We start from the raw sequence: 18,458 nt of genomic DNA on the forward strand, positions 1-18,458 counted from the left end.
TATAAAAATAAAATAATTTGACAAAAGAAAAAAGCTTGATTTGTTTGACACGACAACCTTTTTCCCATATTGGGTACTAAAATTATGAAAAAGTTAGGCCCATTGGGGCGGAGCTAGTAAAGAGCTGGTGGTGACAATTGTTCCAACAGAACTTTGAGACGCCTTGTATTTTCAATTAATTACATGTCCCATTTGTCATCTCTCCCTATTTGCCTCCACACCCTCGCTTCCCTCCAATTCCCAACGCCCCCCCTTCAATTTTTTGTTGATCACATTACCTTTTAATCGGGTCTTCTCATATACTAATTGAAAATGATCTAAATATTATTTTCTTCAACTTCTAATCAAAAACCTCTGAATTTCTCCATACTACAATCATTCATCTTCAAGTTCTTCAATTATAGAATTAAACATAGTTTACCCTCATTATAAGAGAATCCTAACTTCACCCCTGGGCTCATTAAGTCATAAACGTGGTTATAAATCTTAAAAGGTGTATTGTCTTGATGATGAATGATATCAAGATGACTTGACGAATTATCTCACTACCTAGGACGAGACGAGCGTATTTTTCTTAGGTCCGTGAATCAAAAAGAAGAAAAATAGAGAAGAAGAAGAAGAAGAAGGGATAACTTAATCTTTCATGATGAATTTTAAAATTTTGATTATGATTTGTTTTGATGCTTCAATTAAACTCTTTTGAACCAACAAATCAAAAATCAATATGAGGTAATTGGATTTGATCAGTTTCTATCAACGGCCTTCGAACCCTAATCATCTTTCCATCAAATACAATATATAGAGGTCAAGAATTATTTATTTATTTATTTTTTATGGGTACATCTTTAAAATTATGCCACTTGGCATCTAATGATTTTTTTTCCTTTCAACAGATGTTCAAATAAATACAACAGATATAAGCCATTGATCAAGTTGTTTTTTGTGTCTATGCCGACCTTTAAAATTAGAGAGATTTACCACAGACCCAATTGTTATATTTTATTACAAAAACTCCCTTAAAATTCTGACAATTCCAAGAGAACCTTACTTTATAAAGTTTATTACCCACCAAACCTCACTTTATCAAGTTTCTTAATGAGTGAACCCTGGAGTGAGAATCCACGTCATAAAATTCAAATTTATGCAAAATAATTTGTTGCTTAACATACCTTGGAGTGGATTCTAACTGCATTAATTTGTCGCGTCCAAACACATAATTTGATGTCACAGGGTTATAAAGCATGAAATTTTAAGAATTTATAAAAAAATTCGAAAATAAAAGTTAACTTTCATTGTTGAATTTTAGTTTTAAATTTTGGAGTTTGATAATAGCCATCAATTTTTAACACCTATAATCAAGCTCAAAAATAATTTTTTGTTTTGATTATGAGTTTTTCCATGAAATCTGCAAGTCCGTGTCCTTGGTTTACTAATTTGATAATCCATATGAGCCCAACATACATTAGGTTTAAAACCTTACAAAGTTAATCAGGGTAGTGTTATTCATAAAGTAAGGTTTGTTCAAGTAAAGAATTCGATTTGGAAAATATTTAACACATCTCTATGTCTTCAAACATATCTCTTCAACTTGTGGTAAGAAATCCTTGATTTTTATTTCATAAAAAAAAAAAAAATTCATCTTCCACCTTTAAATCTCAAGGAAAGAGAGGACTTTCGAAAAATAAATAAATAAAAAACTATGGAATTCTGGGTTAAAAAATAAAGAAATTTCTACAATTTATTAAGGTGATGTTTAGAATGATGGATTTGTAGATAAGGTTCTATCAATTAAAAGAAATTTACCATAAATGTTAAAAAGCTTGAAGACAAGAGTAAAAACAAGGAATTTTTTGGCTAGAGGTTGAAGATGAAGGCATTTTGGGTAGTAAGTATTAGTCTCTAAGAGAATACCAAGGTCAAGGGGCATTTTATGAGTTCGAAAAAATGGAGATATCTCAAATATTTGCCAAAACATGAAGGGGCATGTCTAAATCACCTTAAATATATTTTGATATTTTAATTCTAATCATAAATCAAACCTTTCTGATCGTTCACAAACTGAGTCGAGACCTAGATGACTTGGGGCGAGTCATCTCAATATGAGAATCACCCTATGTCATTGACTCGTTTGAGATCCGAGTTATTTCGCCCAACATTTTGAAAACCATAGGAATCATCGACTTTCATAGCCGAGAGAAGCCGAAGAAAAATATGATTAATAATTGTTCTAGATTCCTATTTCATGTATTGAAAAGTGAAAACCATAAAATAGTCTAGATCGTTATTAATAATATATCGTTAAATTATATTATAAGTTCGGGTTTGTATTTTTCTTACCACGTCCATCCATGTCATTATCATTCTCTTTTTTTTTTTTTCGAAAAAAAAAAAATCAATCTCTTCAAGGGAATTGAGTTTTATAGGATTCAAAGAAAATCAAACTCTTCTAGGTGATTTAGATCTCCAAAACTCGATGAAAATTGATCTCGTCAACAGGATTGGATCCTCCAAGACCCCTTTGAAGGGTGAGTTGAACACTTGAACTCATGAACTTAGTCTACGAACCACTGTGCCTTGGCTTTGTTGGATGGCAATGTATTATAGTCACCCAATCTGGTCTTTGTTCATACCTCCTGCACCCAAACACGCTATATTCTCCTTTGAGCTCTAGCTTGGAGGATTTCAGTTCAAAGTTACACGACATTGCAAAAGTCAGTATATATAACTGGTCTTACTCCATAGCCGGTGGGCCTTATCCTGACAAGATTAACTCCTGCAGCCAAACACACTATATTCTCGTCTATGCTCTGGTTTTAAGGATTTTAGTTCGAAGTTAATGTAACATCATTATATGCTGCAATCTGAAACTTAAATCTTTAACAAACTTTCGAATATTAAAATAAAATCGGGAGATGGCTCTGAGTCATAGAGAATCTGAGAAACAATCTATCAAAGGTTCTTAACAAATCTTACTACAAAACACAGACTAGCACCAATTCAAGTCATACAACAAGGTTTCTTCTATTATCATTCTTCTTCTCCTTTTGATTAGTTAACTACCAGCTTCTTTTCGGTAAACTTTCATTGCAAAAGAAAGCTTTTAACGCTGATTGACAAATGAACTGTACCAAAACCAAACACTTCAAAAGAAAAGAAAAAAAACGAAGGATGAAACCTTTTACAGATGGAGAGAGCAGATCGCAAAACATAGAGCAGGAAACATGAGGAGAAATTGGAGTTTCAATCCAGTATTCTGAATCAACAGGAACATCCTCCGGATGTTGGCTGTGACTGCGATGCACTCGCATTGGTTGACTTCAGATTCACGTCGACCATGTCTTCTTGTTTTGTTGAAGAAAGTGTTTCCATTCCTGGTAAAGCGGCTGCTATTTTCCGGAACAATGCCTGGAGAGAAATTTATTGATGAACTCAAGAATATTTGTAATCAATCGAAAACAAATACTTAAGGTGAAGATAATGGCTTCCATGGTCGCTAGTGCAAGGGGGAATGATAAGCGGTTGAGCACCATTGGACTTACGAACTGGTGATGTTGGACAGAAACCAATTTTATCTTGTAGAAGGAATCCAATGAATTTACACCAACAAATGAAAATTTAGAAAATTTTAAGGTAACAAACAGTCGGGACAACTGTGCACAGGACCCCACCTCAGTACGGTTCCCACTTGGGGAAATTTTCCAGGCCAAAAACCATCTAACAAATCTATGTTTCTATTATTAAACCACTTGTCAATTTTTTTTTGGAAAAAAATGATCAGATTCATTTGAACTAGCTTTTCAGCTTAAGATATATTATGTGGGGCACAAAAGTATGGTTCATATACACACATGTATCTGTATATGCACCTTGTTGGTAAGTGAACCTTCCAGTTTACCTAACAGGAATTAATCTAAGGAATATACTAGGAATAAATGAAATTCAAGCTTAGAGTCCAACCTTTATATTGAAGCCTGCTTTGGCGCTGGTCTCAATAAACATGACATTAAGCTCACGAGCTTTGGCTTCTCCTTCCTCTATCGAGACTTGCCTGCTCATCATTCATGAAGCATCAGTATGCATTTCATGTCATAGAAAGTGTGTTTAGTTTAATCATAGGAAATAGAGGCGAAGTGTTTGACACAACAAACTGCACCAAATATGTAATGTGCACATGCACTTCATGTGCCTTTGATGCTGTCACCTTCTTGAGGTAAGCATGTTTGCATTGTACTAGAGCATGTCATCAAAAATAAACTCAGGTGATAATGGTCTGCTTGTTCTGATTTCACTCTCTCCTTTTGTCACTTATTTATTTGTTTGTTTATTACTTTTCTCCCTCTAAATACCTAAAAAACTCATTTTTCGTGTAGTAAAAAAATAGTCAAGTGCTTTACTGCACAATTTGAGAAGATATTCGTTTCCACAGCATCAATTCTGTACATCATTACATCAAACTGTAGAACTCCCTCTGTATTGATTCTACTCTCAAATCAAAGTGTTTCAATGGAATGATGGGTCATTTGGGTATGTATTTCATACATACCCATTTCTTTTTCGTTGCTAACATTTCTAATTTTCAGACAAGGTATTAAATTTCGATTTTGATGCCTATTTTAGTTAGTCTGTAAATGAAAGTATTTCGATCGGAGTGGAAATTAATAAAGTTTTTGAAATGATGGAAATGACCAAAAATATTGAAGAAATTTTTATTGACCCTACAAGAAATGATAAAATAGGCATTAAAACACACTCATTAAGTCATCAAAATACAATAAACAGCCATATTAAGTGTGAAAATGAAGATCAATAACATTTTGTTACACATACGTGCAAGTATTGAGAGTCTGACAGTGGAATAATAATAATAATGTTGCGTTAATTACATACAACTTAATATGTTAAACAATGAAATGAAGAAACTATTAGGGACTGCATTCATGTGTTATGATGTTTCTTTTATTTTATGAATAACTATGAATAAATTGCTAATGTATCTAACAAATTAAAAGATGGCTGATTTGTGTGCATGCTTATATAAACATACTAATATGCTTAGAATATATTAAAATAAGATAAATGATAAAGATTACTAATTAATCATAATTCATTTCTACTAACGGATGAATTTCATATGCAGTTTTTTTATTAGTAAATACTTGTAATTTGCAAGTTCTTTGAAAAGTAATTATAAGTTTTTTCAAAAAAAGAATAATTCAGTCGAAATTTACTATTCATCAAAATATTTCCACCAAAATATTACATTTTTATGCCTAAATTTCGACAATTTCAGTTGAAATTAACTATTTATCAAAATATTTCGCAAAATAAATAGTGATATGATTTCCACCGAAATATGTACAGAAAGAAACTATTGGTTAAGTTTCGTGTTGAAACTTGTGGAAATGGAAATATTTCGATATGTTTCGTGGTCATACTCCTAAAAACCTCATGTTGATAGATAATGTTTTGTTACTTCGGTCACTGCTGTTCATCCTTTTGAGTACAGAAAATATGAATTGTCTTTGGAACTTTAACCTATTGTCAATGTTTACGTTCATGACGTGCTTGAAAACTGTTCATACTTTTATGTTCAAATGTTCCAATTTTTTGTGGCATTTTTAACTTTTATCTCTCGTTTTTTTAGAATTTTAAGACAAATGATTCAGAAATTCCATCCCAAGGGTTACACATCAGACCAACTAGGACTAAGATCACTCACATTTTTTTCCGCCTCTTAGAAATACTGCCTAGATATAGTTGTTGAAGCTTAAATATTTTGTGGTCTGGGAATTTTCATCCAACAAGAAGGCTTTTTTTTTATAAGTATAAATGTATTAAACTAAGAAAAGGTGTACAGTAGGCGGTCGAGAATGTTTAGCACAAGCTCCTGAGCTGTTGATTCAACGCCCTTGAAAACTCTCCTATTCCTCTCCATCCATAACCCCCAAGAAGTGGCAAATTCAATGACAAACTATACACCACATTCATCACTCCACCAATATGCTAAAGGCAAGTGTAATACTACAATATAGAAAATCTATACTATTACAAAGCAAAATAATGGTTTAAGGTACATGGCCCTTCACTCACCCACTATTGAAAACATGTATAGATTTTTATTTTATTTTAGGGTGTTTTGACATACCCCCCTATCTTTTGATGAATATTAGAGATACCCCCCCCCCCCCCCCCCCACACACACACACATTTTCAAATTGATGACTTAGATCCCTTGACTGCTGTCCTTAACGAGAGACAAACGACAGATCACGCTTTCGGAGAATAACTACTTGTCAAAAGGCTGAAATACCCTTTCAGTTAAGTCATGCCCACGTTTGGGAGGATAAGGAATTGTCAAAAGACTAAAATACCTCACAATTAAAATCTAGTAAAACAATCAAGATCTCTAATATCAAAATTGGTATGGGACGTCGGATTTAGGGTGTAAGATTGAAAGTCTTGAGTTTTCTTTTTTAGAAAGCTTGTTATCATCTTCAACCTCTCATTTAGATAAATACTAAAACCCTTGGGTTCTTACCATGAATCACACAATATAGAAGAGTTAAGATCGATTCACTGTCTCATTCCAAGCAAAGGTAATCTCAAAATCATGATCATGGTTTGAGAATCTCAAGTTTTTGCATCTTTTTTGAAAAAAAAAAAAAAAGGTTATTTTTCACTTGGGATTTTAATTTAAAATTTAAAAGTTCATTACCCATTCCTTTTTTAGGCCTTTTTAAAATTATTTATTAAATCTGATGCAACCATAAAATTGTAGCCTACAAAGGACGTCCACTTCAAAAAAAAAAAAAGTTGGGGAAGATGAATCTATTATGAAAAACACTTTCCTTACTAAGTTAGTAAGGAAATTTCTTAACCCTATCATCTTGTGGCATCCAAAAACACGATTCGATGCCATAAATTTTAATTTTAAATTTGGAAGGTCAGTAGCAGTCTATTTTAAACACCATTGATCAGCCCAAAAAGATCAATTTTTTAGTTAGATTTTTTTTAATCAAAGTTTTTCCATGAAATTTAGAGTGTTGTGGTGTTGGAATGCCAATGTGGTGATTCACGTGGGCCCAACAACCCTTGGTAAGATTTGAAATCTTACTAGGTAGTCACGTTAACCTACACCACCATCTATGTGTTTTAATTGTACTTCTATTTTAATTGTGTTTCTGTTTAAACAGAAACTTTGTTTATGTTAAAAAAAATGTTACAGTGGTTGTCTGGCATAGGATGGTTGTATGCCAACTGGCTTGGAAAGGACAATTATAAAAGCACCCCACAAATTAACAAGGGCAACCACACCATAGCCGAATTGTTTTGTCTTATATGGGTTAAAAGTTTTAGAATAAGTACGGATTTTGTTTGTAGTAAAAAATTAATGATTGTCATAAATAAAAATTTAAATATGTAAATAATGTAACTATTTCTAATAGTTTGACTTGTACCATACTAATTGCCTCAAGAAGAGTCAACTTGATCTTTTTGAGGATAGGGGGAGAGATTTCCCGACCACATCTATTTGTGGCAGCCAAAACAATGATCATATGCCACAATCTTATATATTTCAAAATTTTAAAAATTTCAACAAAAAAAAAGATTAGATTTTCATTATCTTTGATCAAGATTACAACAGTTCATTTTTTAACGATTTGATCTAAATGACCCTCTAGTTGACCTATTATTTTTGTCAACATGGCAATCCATGTGCCCCATTACCATTTAAAAAAAATATAATATGACCTAAATAACTCTAGAAATTGACATATTTGTTTACCAACTTGGCAGTCCATGTGGGCCCATGACCACTCAACTAATTTTCCTCAAGTGATTCACGAATGTAATAACAATGAGGGTATTTCAGTAAATTTAAAAGGCATTGATTCACGGATGAATTTAGTGTGCGGTATTTCACAGTGTGAGGGTGTTTTAAGTCTTTTGACAAGTACTTATTCTCCTAAACGTCATCTTTTGTTGGTCCCTCATTAATGACAACGGTCAAGGGATCTATGTCATCAATCTGAAAATGTGGGGGGTATCTCTAATATTCATCAAAATGTCGGGGGGTATGTCAAAATCACCCATTATTTTATTGGTTTTGATGGATAAAGATATTTTTTAAGAAAAGCAAAGACTGAGATCGAATAGGCCTATCGATACAAGAAAGAGATCCAGAAGAGCAAGGATAAGCTAATTACGGATCCAGATAATCAACAAAATATCATTTAAACACAATCTTCAAAGAAAAAACCCAATAGTTTCAACCTCCACAATGATGTCATCAAAGGATTTATGCTTCCCCTCAAAAAAACTTCCCTATTCTGCACTTTCTAGATAGAACACATTACAAACAGTAAAATACACCAAGGATCCTTCCTATGGGAGAAAAAAAAAATTGACAAGTAAAGCAGAACAATGATATTAATAAGAAGAAGAAGAAGAAGAAAGGGAGGCCAAGATGGCTGCCCCAATACAAGGAAACTAAAAAAAGAAAACAGAAAAGAAGAAAGAAACACAATAGCAAGTAGCAACAACTCAAACCTCAAATAATACATCCCCTCTAAACATGGAATCTACTAAGAAAGTTCCTTTGAACTCCTAAAAAATTCTACTCCAAGGAAAGGCCCTAAAATGTCCACAATGACATCATGCAACATATGCTATTTCACTATACCTCCCAGTTCCGCTCAAGCCAAATTCCCTAACATACATAATTCGATTTTTGGAAGTACTTTCTTTTAGGTGCCAGCAGGAAACACCAACAAATATTAAAGAGCAGAACAAATTGAGGCCAAATCTTCAAAGCAAAAGAACTGGACTATTAAATGTAAAAAATATTTCCAAATTCCAGTCTCCAGTAGCCACCTTCCTCAAACACAAAATTGAGATGACCTTTCCCGTCTCTCTCTTATGTCCAACTTTAGTATATCAAAAACTTCCCTGTGTCTATACATTGGACCACATGCCAGGGCTTGATCCACTCTTCAACTGATCTAACTTGGGACAATTATGCCAAAGAATGAAACTGACTAGACAATGAGGACCATGCAGTACAACTCATCATTTGATGGTCCCCACGTAAGATATTATGAAAGAAAAGGAATTTGACTTGGAACTATAAACAACTGATCTATCACATGACATTCATTTGAATGGTAATAGGAGAAAAAGCAACAAAAAATCTTTTTAAAAAAAGAGTCCTGGTCATGATTATCTGAACAAATTGATTACTAATTACTATCATAAAAGATCTCTACCCCTCACTCAATGGTTCACACCCCTACACTCATAAAGGCCATTTTTGTGGGAAAACAAGTACCATAAATCTAATAATTTCACTCTCATATGTCATTAGCAACTGTTGCGGCTTTGGATAGAGTGGAATGGAGGAACAAGATTTGTTTAGCCAACCCCAAATCTTTGGAATAAGACCTCGATGATATGTAGTTGACTACTATGACTTCCAAAATCTATGCCACCCTTTATTACATTAGAATGATCTGAATCTTTTGACCAAAAGTACTTGTTTGAATAATGAGAAAAGTATAAGCAATGAATGTCCTGAACAATGATCAAGAGTGCGATGATTGTGTAGTTAGGATTGCTCAAATGTGAACTTCAATAGTGGTCATTTCAAAAGGTCTGACATTTGAATAGTCTACATTATTGGTCAAGTGTCCAAATTCCACCAGATTCATGTCAAATGAATAGACAGCTCTATGCTTATTAAATGAGAAATGTTTTATGTTTGAAAAGAATAAAGTTCAATAATAAAAACTGATTTTTCTAGAGAGGTTTTCTCCTTATCCAAAGAACTTTTAGCATTAAGCTTTCATTTAAATATGCTTTGAAAGAGGTGAAAACTTCTTTGGAGAAACCAATTTCCTAAGTAATTTGCTCCTAACGTGGTTGCCGTACGCATGGTAACCTTGCCATCAATCTAAACCATCCAAAAGTTACTGGTGAATCAACCTTCTCTCCACGTCATTCCTTTCTTTTACTAGCCATAGCCTAACGTTTTAAATTTTTTGAATTGCTCTATGTTACAGTTTGACTTACAACTTTTTTATCAAAAAATAAGGTGTATTTTAATAGATGTTGCCCATATAATCAAAGCTGGATGGTTGAAGTGGGAGTGCACTTCTGGAGTGATGTGTGACAAATGCATACCAATCAAATTAAAAGAAAAGCTTTATAAGATGACAATAAACCGGCAATGCCTTATGGAGCTGAATGTTTGACCGTCAAGAAACATCATGTTAATGAATTGAGTGTAGCATGAATGAGGATGTTGAGATGGCTCAGTGAAAAGACTAGGAAAGATAAGAAATGAATACTCAAGGGAAAATGTAGGAGTGGTTCCAATAGGCAATAAACTAAGAGAAGTTGATTGAAAAGATTTCAGCATGTTCACCGGCCCAATTACAGTCCCAGTTACAAGGAATATTCAAGAAGGCTCTAAACAAGAGAGAGGAGGCTTTGGACAGTGGAATGGAAGAACATAATTCATTTAGACAACACCATATCCTTGGGATAAGGCATAAGGCATAAGGCATTGAGGATGATAACTGACTGAATAGACCTTCTGAAATTCTTTGTCAAATGCAAATGCATGTAACACCCACTAGAACAAGTAAGATGTACATATTAGCACGAAGGGCAAGACCAAAAACACAAAATCTAGTGAACAAAAGATAAGCTAATGGGGTGGAAATTCAATTGCACATAAAAACTAGCCATAATAAATATTATTTTTCACTCATTCTTGGTCATTTTAGTACGAAGGGAAGGACCAAAAACATAAAATCCACTGAACAAAAGATAAGCTAATGGGGATGGAAATCCAAGCAAATAATAAAATAAAAAACTAGTTGTAATGAATATTACTTTTCACTCAATCTAGGACAACAACTATTATCTATCTAAAAAACCAGTGGTTTTCAGAGTAAATTTCCCTTGAGAGAGAAACAAACTACAAGGAAATGAGCCAAACAAATAAACTTAAGATAAAGCTGTAAAAAAGAACAAATCCCTACCTTTTCTCCACAAGGTCTGTCTTGTTCCCAACAAGGACAATAATAACATCACTACCACGTTCAGTGCGGACCTCCTCAATCCATTTTGAAGTGTTGAGGAAAGATTGACGACCTGAACCACAAAATGGTGTGACAAAGTAGTCAGCAGATATTTTCAAGAATGGCAGTAAAATACTTGATGAATCAAGAAGAGGATAGTAGTTCTAACTATGAGGCACGAGAGCAAGGATGGGCAAAAAACTTGAATTTTGACAAAAATATATAGCACCATGACCTAGTGAAAATTGTAGACAACGGTCTCACCGCAAATACTTCTAGTTGAACTTAATATTTATTGATCCAAACAAAACTAAAAATGCATGAATAATTGAACAGACAACATTATAACTTTCAAAAGCACAAGAAAATAGAAAACTGCATACTTGCAACATCGAACACAATAACCGCAACGGAGGAGTCCCTAATGTAGCTTGGAATGAGACTCCTAAATCTTTCCTGCCCGGCAGTATCCCTGTAACCAATAAAGTAGCATATAAGACAACCTTCCAAAGTCACATTTCCTTGTAGGATAACATAATTCAACAGGTTCTTAAGAAGCTACACAGGAGAACAAATTTCCAGTAATGTAACTTAGACGTGAATATATTTTCAACACAGACATAAATGGTGACTCCAATAAATGGGATAAGCTGGTTTAAGTCTACATTTCTTCAATATAGTGTAAAATTTTAAAATATTTCCATTTGTACAAGTATATAGGGAACATGTGCTGAGATAAACAAACATACATAAAGTCATCTAAAAGTAACCTATAAAAAATGTGATCTAGACACGTCCATCCACATTTTGGTCAATATTGGAGATACCCCCCTTTTCCTACATCTTCTTCTCTGAGACCAATATAAATGCCAGTGTCTTCATCCTCTAGCTGAAAACCCCTTGATTTTCTCCAAAAACCAGTCATCTTCAATCTGTTTTTTAAACTTGTTTTCAACCTTGTGATTCTATCTTCTTCAACCTTCAATCCTCAAGAACAAGATAGAATTTTCAAATAAGTAGAAGGAAGGATTTTTGGGTAGGAAATCAAGGGTTTCTACACAACATTGAAGATGATGGCTTAAATAGAATTGAATGATGGAACATGATAAGTTCAGCCAACCCAAATATTTGGGATAACACTTAGATGATGAAATAATGACATTGTTTGCACTAAATTTATATGAAGAGGTTTAATACATCAGGGAATACTCAAAGCATACCAGAGTTGCAATCGAACGGTTCGGTCTTCAAGGTACATTGTCTTTGAAAGAAAATCAATCCCAATTGTCGCCTGGTCATCAATTTAAAGATATCCATAAGCTTAAAACAAGAAAATAAATAAAATCCACCCCATAAAGTTAGATATATGTAGCTTAAAAGCAAACATGAGTCCCTTGATACTAGAACGATAGTACTTATGTGGAAAAAAACAAAAACCAAAAACTAAGCAATAGGCATATGGAACCAATAAAGTAACCAACAAGAAATAAGATGAATAGCTACAATAATTTGGGTTTGAAAATCTTTTAAGATAAACATCAGTATCCAGGTAGCTTCCTAATAGACTTTCAAGGTTTTGGAATGTTTTAAGGGCCCAAAGGTGACGAGGACAACCCCGTATCTTAATCTAGGTCAACATAGTCAAGTTTACGTTTGGGCTTGAGCTAGCTTTTGGCCACCACCAAATAAAGGATAAATGGCATTCCGCAAACAATGGGTGACACCTTGTTCTTCCTAGGAGCTTCACATTATCAACTTAGATTCGTCAAATGCATTTTTTTATGTTTAAGGCGATGCTTGGGTTGCACATCAACCTCATTAAGAGCATGGTCTTTGGGGTAAGAGACATTGGAGATCTTGTATTTAGCTTGAGATGCAAGGTCTATAGCTTCCCATTGCTGAATCTTGCCCTTCCATTAGGGGCTACCTATTGGTCCAAGGCTTTGATGGTGACTATTTTATGGGAACATCACCTTAATAAAAAAATGCACTTCCCACTACGCATGAGCATCATTTCTCTCTTCAATACGCCCATGAGTATTATGAATAAGTGGAGAAGATGATAGGAGATTTTTACGAAATGACCTAGGTGATTATTTAAAGTACTACCTTGTGGATTGGATGGTGGTAAGAATCATGTGTTGAAAAGAAATGTAGTCACATCCATCTACAATTACAACATGTGGAGAGATATTTCTAATTGCTACCTTAATTCATGAAAGTAGTGCAATTTAAGGTGGACAAGGGAGACGTAAAACAACTTTAGAAGATCTTTGGGTATATGGTTGAGTTCCCTTGTAGAGGCACTCACAGCTTTTTGATCACATCTTTTTTTTTGCCCAATAAGTATAAATTTTAATAAAAGCAAAGCGGAAAAAAGGAGGACGAGATGGCCTCAATACAAAGGAAAATAAAAGAAAAAGAAGAAAAAACAAAATAAGGGAAGCCTGCCACAAGGCTAGCCAAACCCTTGAGAATTTACAAGAAACACAGCTCCTCCCACTTGATAACAAAGTCCTCGGAGAAGACCCCTTCAAAATCCTTGCACAAGTTGCACCAACAAAACAACCACCCCAAAAGCTCCAAGATCACTTGATTAGGCGTTTTTTTCCTTTCCCTGGAACACTTTCCTGTTTCTTTCTTTCCAAATTTCCCAACAAACCGCAAATGGAAAGATAACCCAAAGGTATCTTTTAATGTTTGAGAAAACATTGTGATTCCATTCGACAAAAAGTTTCAAAACTGCATTAGGAAACACCCAATTCACATGAAGGAGATATAAAAAATAAATGATAAAAACAGAGAGACAAAAAATGAAATCAAATGCCAGACGAGAAAGAAGAATGAACAAGGATATGGTTCACTGATTCCCCACTACTTTTGCAAAGAGAGCAAAAATTTGGAGTTATCATCCCACCAATGATAAGATTATCCAAGGTAGAAACTCTCCCAAGAGCCGAAAACCAAATGAAAAAGGCCACATTGCACAGGACTAAAGAAGACCAAATGGATGATATCAGGAAAACATGCTCAAGCAAAGGCAAGAGCATTGTAAGAAAAGAGTGAACAAAAAAATTCTTGTCCTTACCCATTCCATTCTATCTTCCTCAATCCCCTCAAGAGGATTAGAATGGAGGATATCTAGAAGATATGTCACCTCGTTAATCTCCCAATCATAGTTTCTCCTAAAGCCCAAATCACAAGTGAAATCTCTCTAATTACGAACCAAACAATCTTTCACAACAACATTTTTCTTTAGAGACGCCGTATGAAGGAAAGGAAATTGTGTTGCTAAAGTCGATCCACAACACCACTTGTCCTCCCAAAACCGCACTCTATCTCTCTTCCTCACTTAAAATTCTATCTCCTTGTTGAACTGTTGAGACACCTTCAAAACACCTTTCCACAAAATACAACTATAAGAAGATTTCGCCTCTTCACTTTCCCACCCCAAACTTCTCTCCCCATACTTTGCTTTGATATCCTTTCTCCATAAACTCTCTCTTTCCTCCCCAAACTGCCACAACTACTTGCCCAAGAGTGCTTTATTTGTTAAATTCAAACCTCTATTCCTCTCTGGGGCACAAATAAGTTTCCAATTAATCAAGTGATACTTCACATTCCCATTCTGGTCATTTCACAAAAAATTCCTCATTTTCGATAACACATTTTCACATATAGCTGACTTGTATTACTTAGATAAGTAATTTTTGTTTATAACAGTTTAAATCATTTTTTTTTTAAATCTTATTATTCTTTGATTCTATGAATTGAATGTTAATTGGTGTGGATGGGGATGAGAGTGGATGGGATGTGAATGTGGATGTGGATGTAAGTGGATAGGATGGGATGGTAGATGTGGATGTGGATGGGATATGGATATGAATGTAATTTTTTTCATAGGTATAACTTGAAGACAAAAGCATTTGGGTATGTAAAATGGGTTTGGAAAGATATCTTTCTTCTAATAGGGGCGAAGCCATGATTTTCTACCAGTCGGGGCTAAATGCTAATGATGGTCGGTAATTTTGGTTTCCTTCTATGCCAATGTTGGACATACTTGTCACTTTTTGGTCACAAAACAATGGATTTTTAACAAGTTGAATCTTGAAATATAAGAAACACTAGTCATTCAAAGACCACTTAATATTGAGGTAGACTAGCTAGAAAAATGTGTGTTCAATATTAATTGCTAGACCCTTTATCTATTTATATTTTTAAACATTACTTTTATATCTCTACCTCTATATAACGTATGGTTTCTTTTTAATATTTAAGTTATATAGCAACGGAAATACCCTCTTTTATAGACCTATTTTTTATTTTATTTTTAAAAAATTAATGTTGAACAAATCTATGCATTTTAGTCTATGTAGAAGTGGAAAAATACGCCTCTCTAAACCTTACTTCTTGCATAGAGTGGAACTTCAATTAAATTTTTATTTTTTTGAACAAACCTTACTGTTGCAATTTGGAAACCTTACTTTATCAAGTTTGTTACCCAACAAACCTTAGAGTGTGACCTACATTGTTTTAAAAGATTAAATATCTATAATACCCCCATTCTTTAAATTAAATACTTTTATTATATCCTTTCTTTAACAACAATTATCTCTCCCAAAATCATCATTGGTCCCCATATGACCACATTGGTGATCCAAGGCCACAACCTACTAGAATTCATGATAATACTCAGATTTAAAATAAATAAATAAAAGAGAGAGAGAGAAAGAGAGAAAATGGATGTTGAGAGAGGATATAATAGGTATTTGATTTACAGAAATGAAGGTATAAAAAATATTTATTCTTTCAAAATGATGTGGGTCCCACTCCAAGGTTTGTTGGGTAACAAACTTTATAAAGTAAGGTTCCTTTGGAGTTTGTCAGAACTCCAAGGTTTTTTTTTTTTTTTTTTATTTATTTATAATAAAAATGCAACAACTGGGAAATCTCTTCTTTTATCAAACTTCAGTGGGGGTTTTAGCCCCAACCCAACCCTATTAATGTGGCTATGCCTCTGCTGTCCAGGGGATGAATCCAAGAACTTAGTTTCAAATTCTCCTTTTAAGACAAGGTGGCTCTTTCTAAGACAAGGTCCCAAATTCTGCAAACACAATAGGGAGCACCTATTGAAAGGCCGAGATAAGTCGATGGAAGTTCCCCTAGCTTACAACCCAAAGTGAATGCCAAAGTAGGATAGGAAGAGTAGTGACCGCACCTATCCCAAACAACACTCGTTTAAAGATTGATGTGCAACCCTAAAATGGCATCAAAAGCAACAAAGCAAAGCTCTTAAGAATCTCACCTAATCTCTCGAGTCATCTAGAAAACAATCGTATCGTCGGCAAACTGAAGGTGAGAAATTAGTGGCCCTTGATCAGTCACCCTAAACCCTGACAAAGCCCCAACACTACCTGTTCTAGATAGGAGTCCTCACAAAGCCTCAACCACGACCACAAGGGTCATATTGTGATGGATTCTTCTATTAGAAGGGGGAATGTATTTCCTGGAGCCTAAGGTTGAGTGTGAACATTAAAGATTGAGAATTAGACAACATACTTAGTCTCTTCTAGCTTGCCTCATTGAACTTCTACTTTTTCATTTATGGAACATAGTAAGGTTCAGACATGGGTCTACCAAGATTTACACAAAAACTGGTGGTCTAAGTGGGCTGCATCCCTAGATAAGATTTTAACAGCCAATCCCTGATCAGTCAAAAGAAGATTTTAGTAAAATATTGTACTATATCAATCCTAACGGCCCAGTTTATCACTTAATACTTCGTCATGATCTTACTAGGGAGGTGTAGGGCCGATTTTTCGGCCTCTTCTAAAAGTTCTTGACTGTGAATCTATGTCTGGTCGTGTGATGGATGTATTTCAGAGATGATCATGGTATGCTTTTCCTTTCGACAATTTCTAAACAACAGGATCATAAATAGTGATCAGTTGCAAATCACGTAACAACAGGAATTTCAAGATCCAGATCCCAGATCACTAATAATATACTCAACTAAATTAAAAAAGAAAAAGAACAGGCTTGTTGAATTAAGAAATCAAAACAGATAATCCATCACTAAAACAATAAAACAAACGAGGAAAAAATGGAAAAATTTATAAATCCAAAGGAACCTATCAATTAAAACCTTAAACCAAATAGATCCATCATTCTAACCAAATTTTCGATTATAAAAAAAGCAGAAAATCGTCAAAATTCAAAATACATCAAATGAATCGAGATCTGAATCCTTGTTTCTTTACCTGATATGTATTATCGAATTTATCATACATGAATCGAGTGATGATGCTTGTTTTGCCAACAGATTGGTCTCCCAAGAAGACGAGTTTGTATTTCGCGAGAGCAGAAACTGGAGCCATTAAAGATCTCTTCGAAGTAAACAGAGAAATTAGATTCCGAAGAACAGTTGAATTTCGGCGGATAATTCGACGAACTGCCGCTTTCGATCGATTTGGTTTGCTTCTTCTCTCCGAAATGGATCCGCTTGAAAGAGAGAGAGAGAGAGAGAGAGAGTCGAATCGAAGTATGGCTCTGTGGCTGACTCGTCAATTTTGTATTTCCGCGTTTAATAGTTTTGAAGAGATTTCGACGAAAGTTTTTTCTTCCTTCCGTTCCGGTATAAAACACCGATTTGCTTCGTTTGTATCGTAACGGTTTTATTATTAAACAAATGCCTGGACCCCTGGGGACTGAGGCCTGCATTTATTAATAACAAAATGTTAGGAACACCCCAAATGTTTGCAGTAAAGCCTTGCATAGTCTTGTATGCAAATGTTTACTAATGCTGAAAGTCGAATTTGAGAAATGCCCCAATTATATATATGAATGCTTTGCCCCAACAAAAAATAATAAAATAAATTACAAAATATAAAAAAATAAAAATAAATAAAATAGTAGGGATCCAGAACGGTGTCCCATACCTAACTAAGGTCAGGTGTCACCCCATTTTATACCACATGGCATTTTGGGGACTCACTGATTAATATGTGATCCATCCCTTGGTGAACCTACGTATTAAAAATCATAATGTTTGATAACTTGTTGTATCCATTAGATCTAAGTTCTTGAAAAAGAGTTTAAATCCAATGATTAGAAATCATTCTTAAGACAATGCTATTATCAATGGATGCACATTACCAATCAACTGATCTTTTGTGTGTAGATTCATCAAAGGATGGACTACATATCCATATGGTCAATGGGTCCCCAAAAATGCCACATGGCATAAAATGGGGTGCTAACTAACCTTGGTTAGGTACAGGACACCGTTCAGGATCCATACTCTAAATAAAAATATTCCAGAATTGAAAGAGCGTTGAGAGAAGTCTTATAGATTAGTATCACAAGCCTAGTCCC

At 34.3% G+C, this 18,458-nt stretch overlaps 1 protein-coding gene across 1 annotated transcript; it reads right to left on the bottom strand.

Moving 5' to 3' along the window:
• Positions 1 to 2,868: 2,868 nt before the first annotated feature.
• On the bottom strand, positions 2,869 to 17,770 carry LOC147389279 (ras-related protein RABH1b). Its single transcript, XM_086417721.1, has 6 exons — positions 17,345 to 17,770; positions 12,305 to 12,375; positions 11,468 to 11,556; positions 11,046 to 11,157; positions 3,958 to 4,048; positions 2,869 to 3,405 (listed from the first exon to the last, which is right to left on the bottom strand). Exons 1-6 carry the CDS (start codon positions 17,459 to 17,461, stop codon positions 3,259 to 3,261), a joined length of 627 nt encoding a protein of 208 aa, XP_086273847.1. The 5' UTR covers positions 17,462 to 17,770; the 3' UTR covers positions 2,869 to 3,258.
• Positions 17,771 to 18,458: the final 688 nt, after the last annotated feature.

The sequence above is a fragment of the Akebia trifoliata genome, chromosome 12 (genome assembly GCF_017979445.1).
Source record: "Akebia trifoliata isolate Shusen 1 chromosome 12, ASM1797944v1, whole genome shotgun sequence".
In the NCBI taxonomy this organism is placed as follows: domain Eukaryota; kingdom Viridiplantae; phylum Streptophyta; class Magnoliopsida; order Ranunculales; family Lardizabalaceae; genus Akebia; species Akebia trifoliata.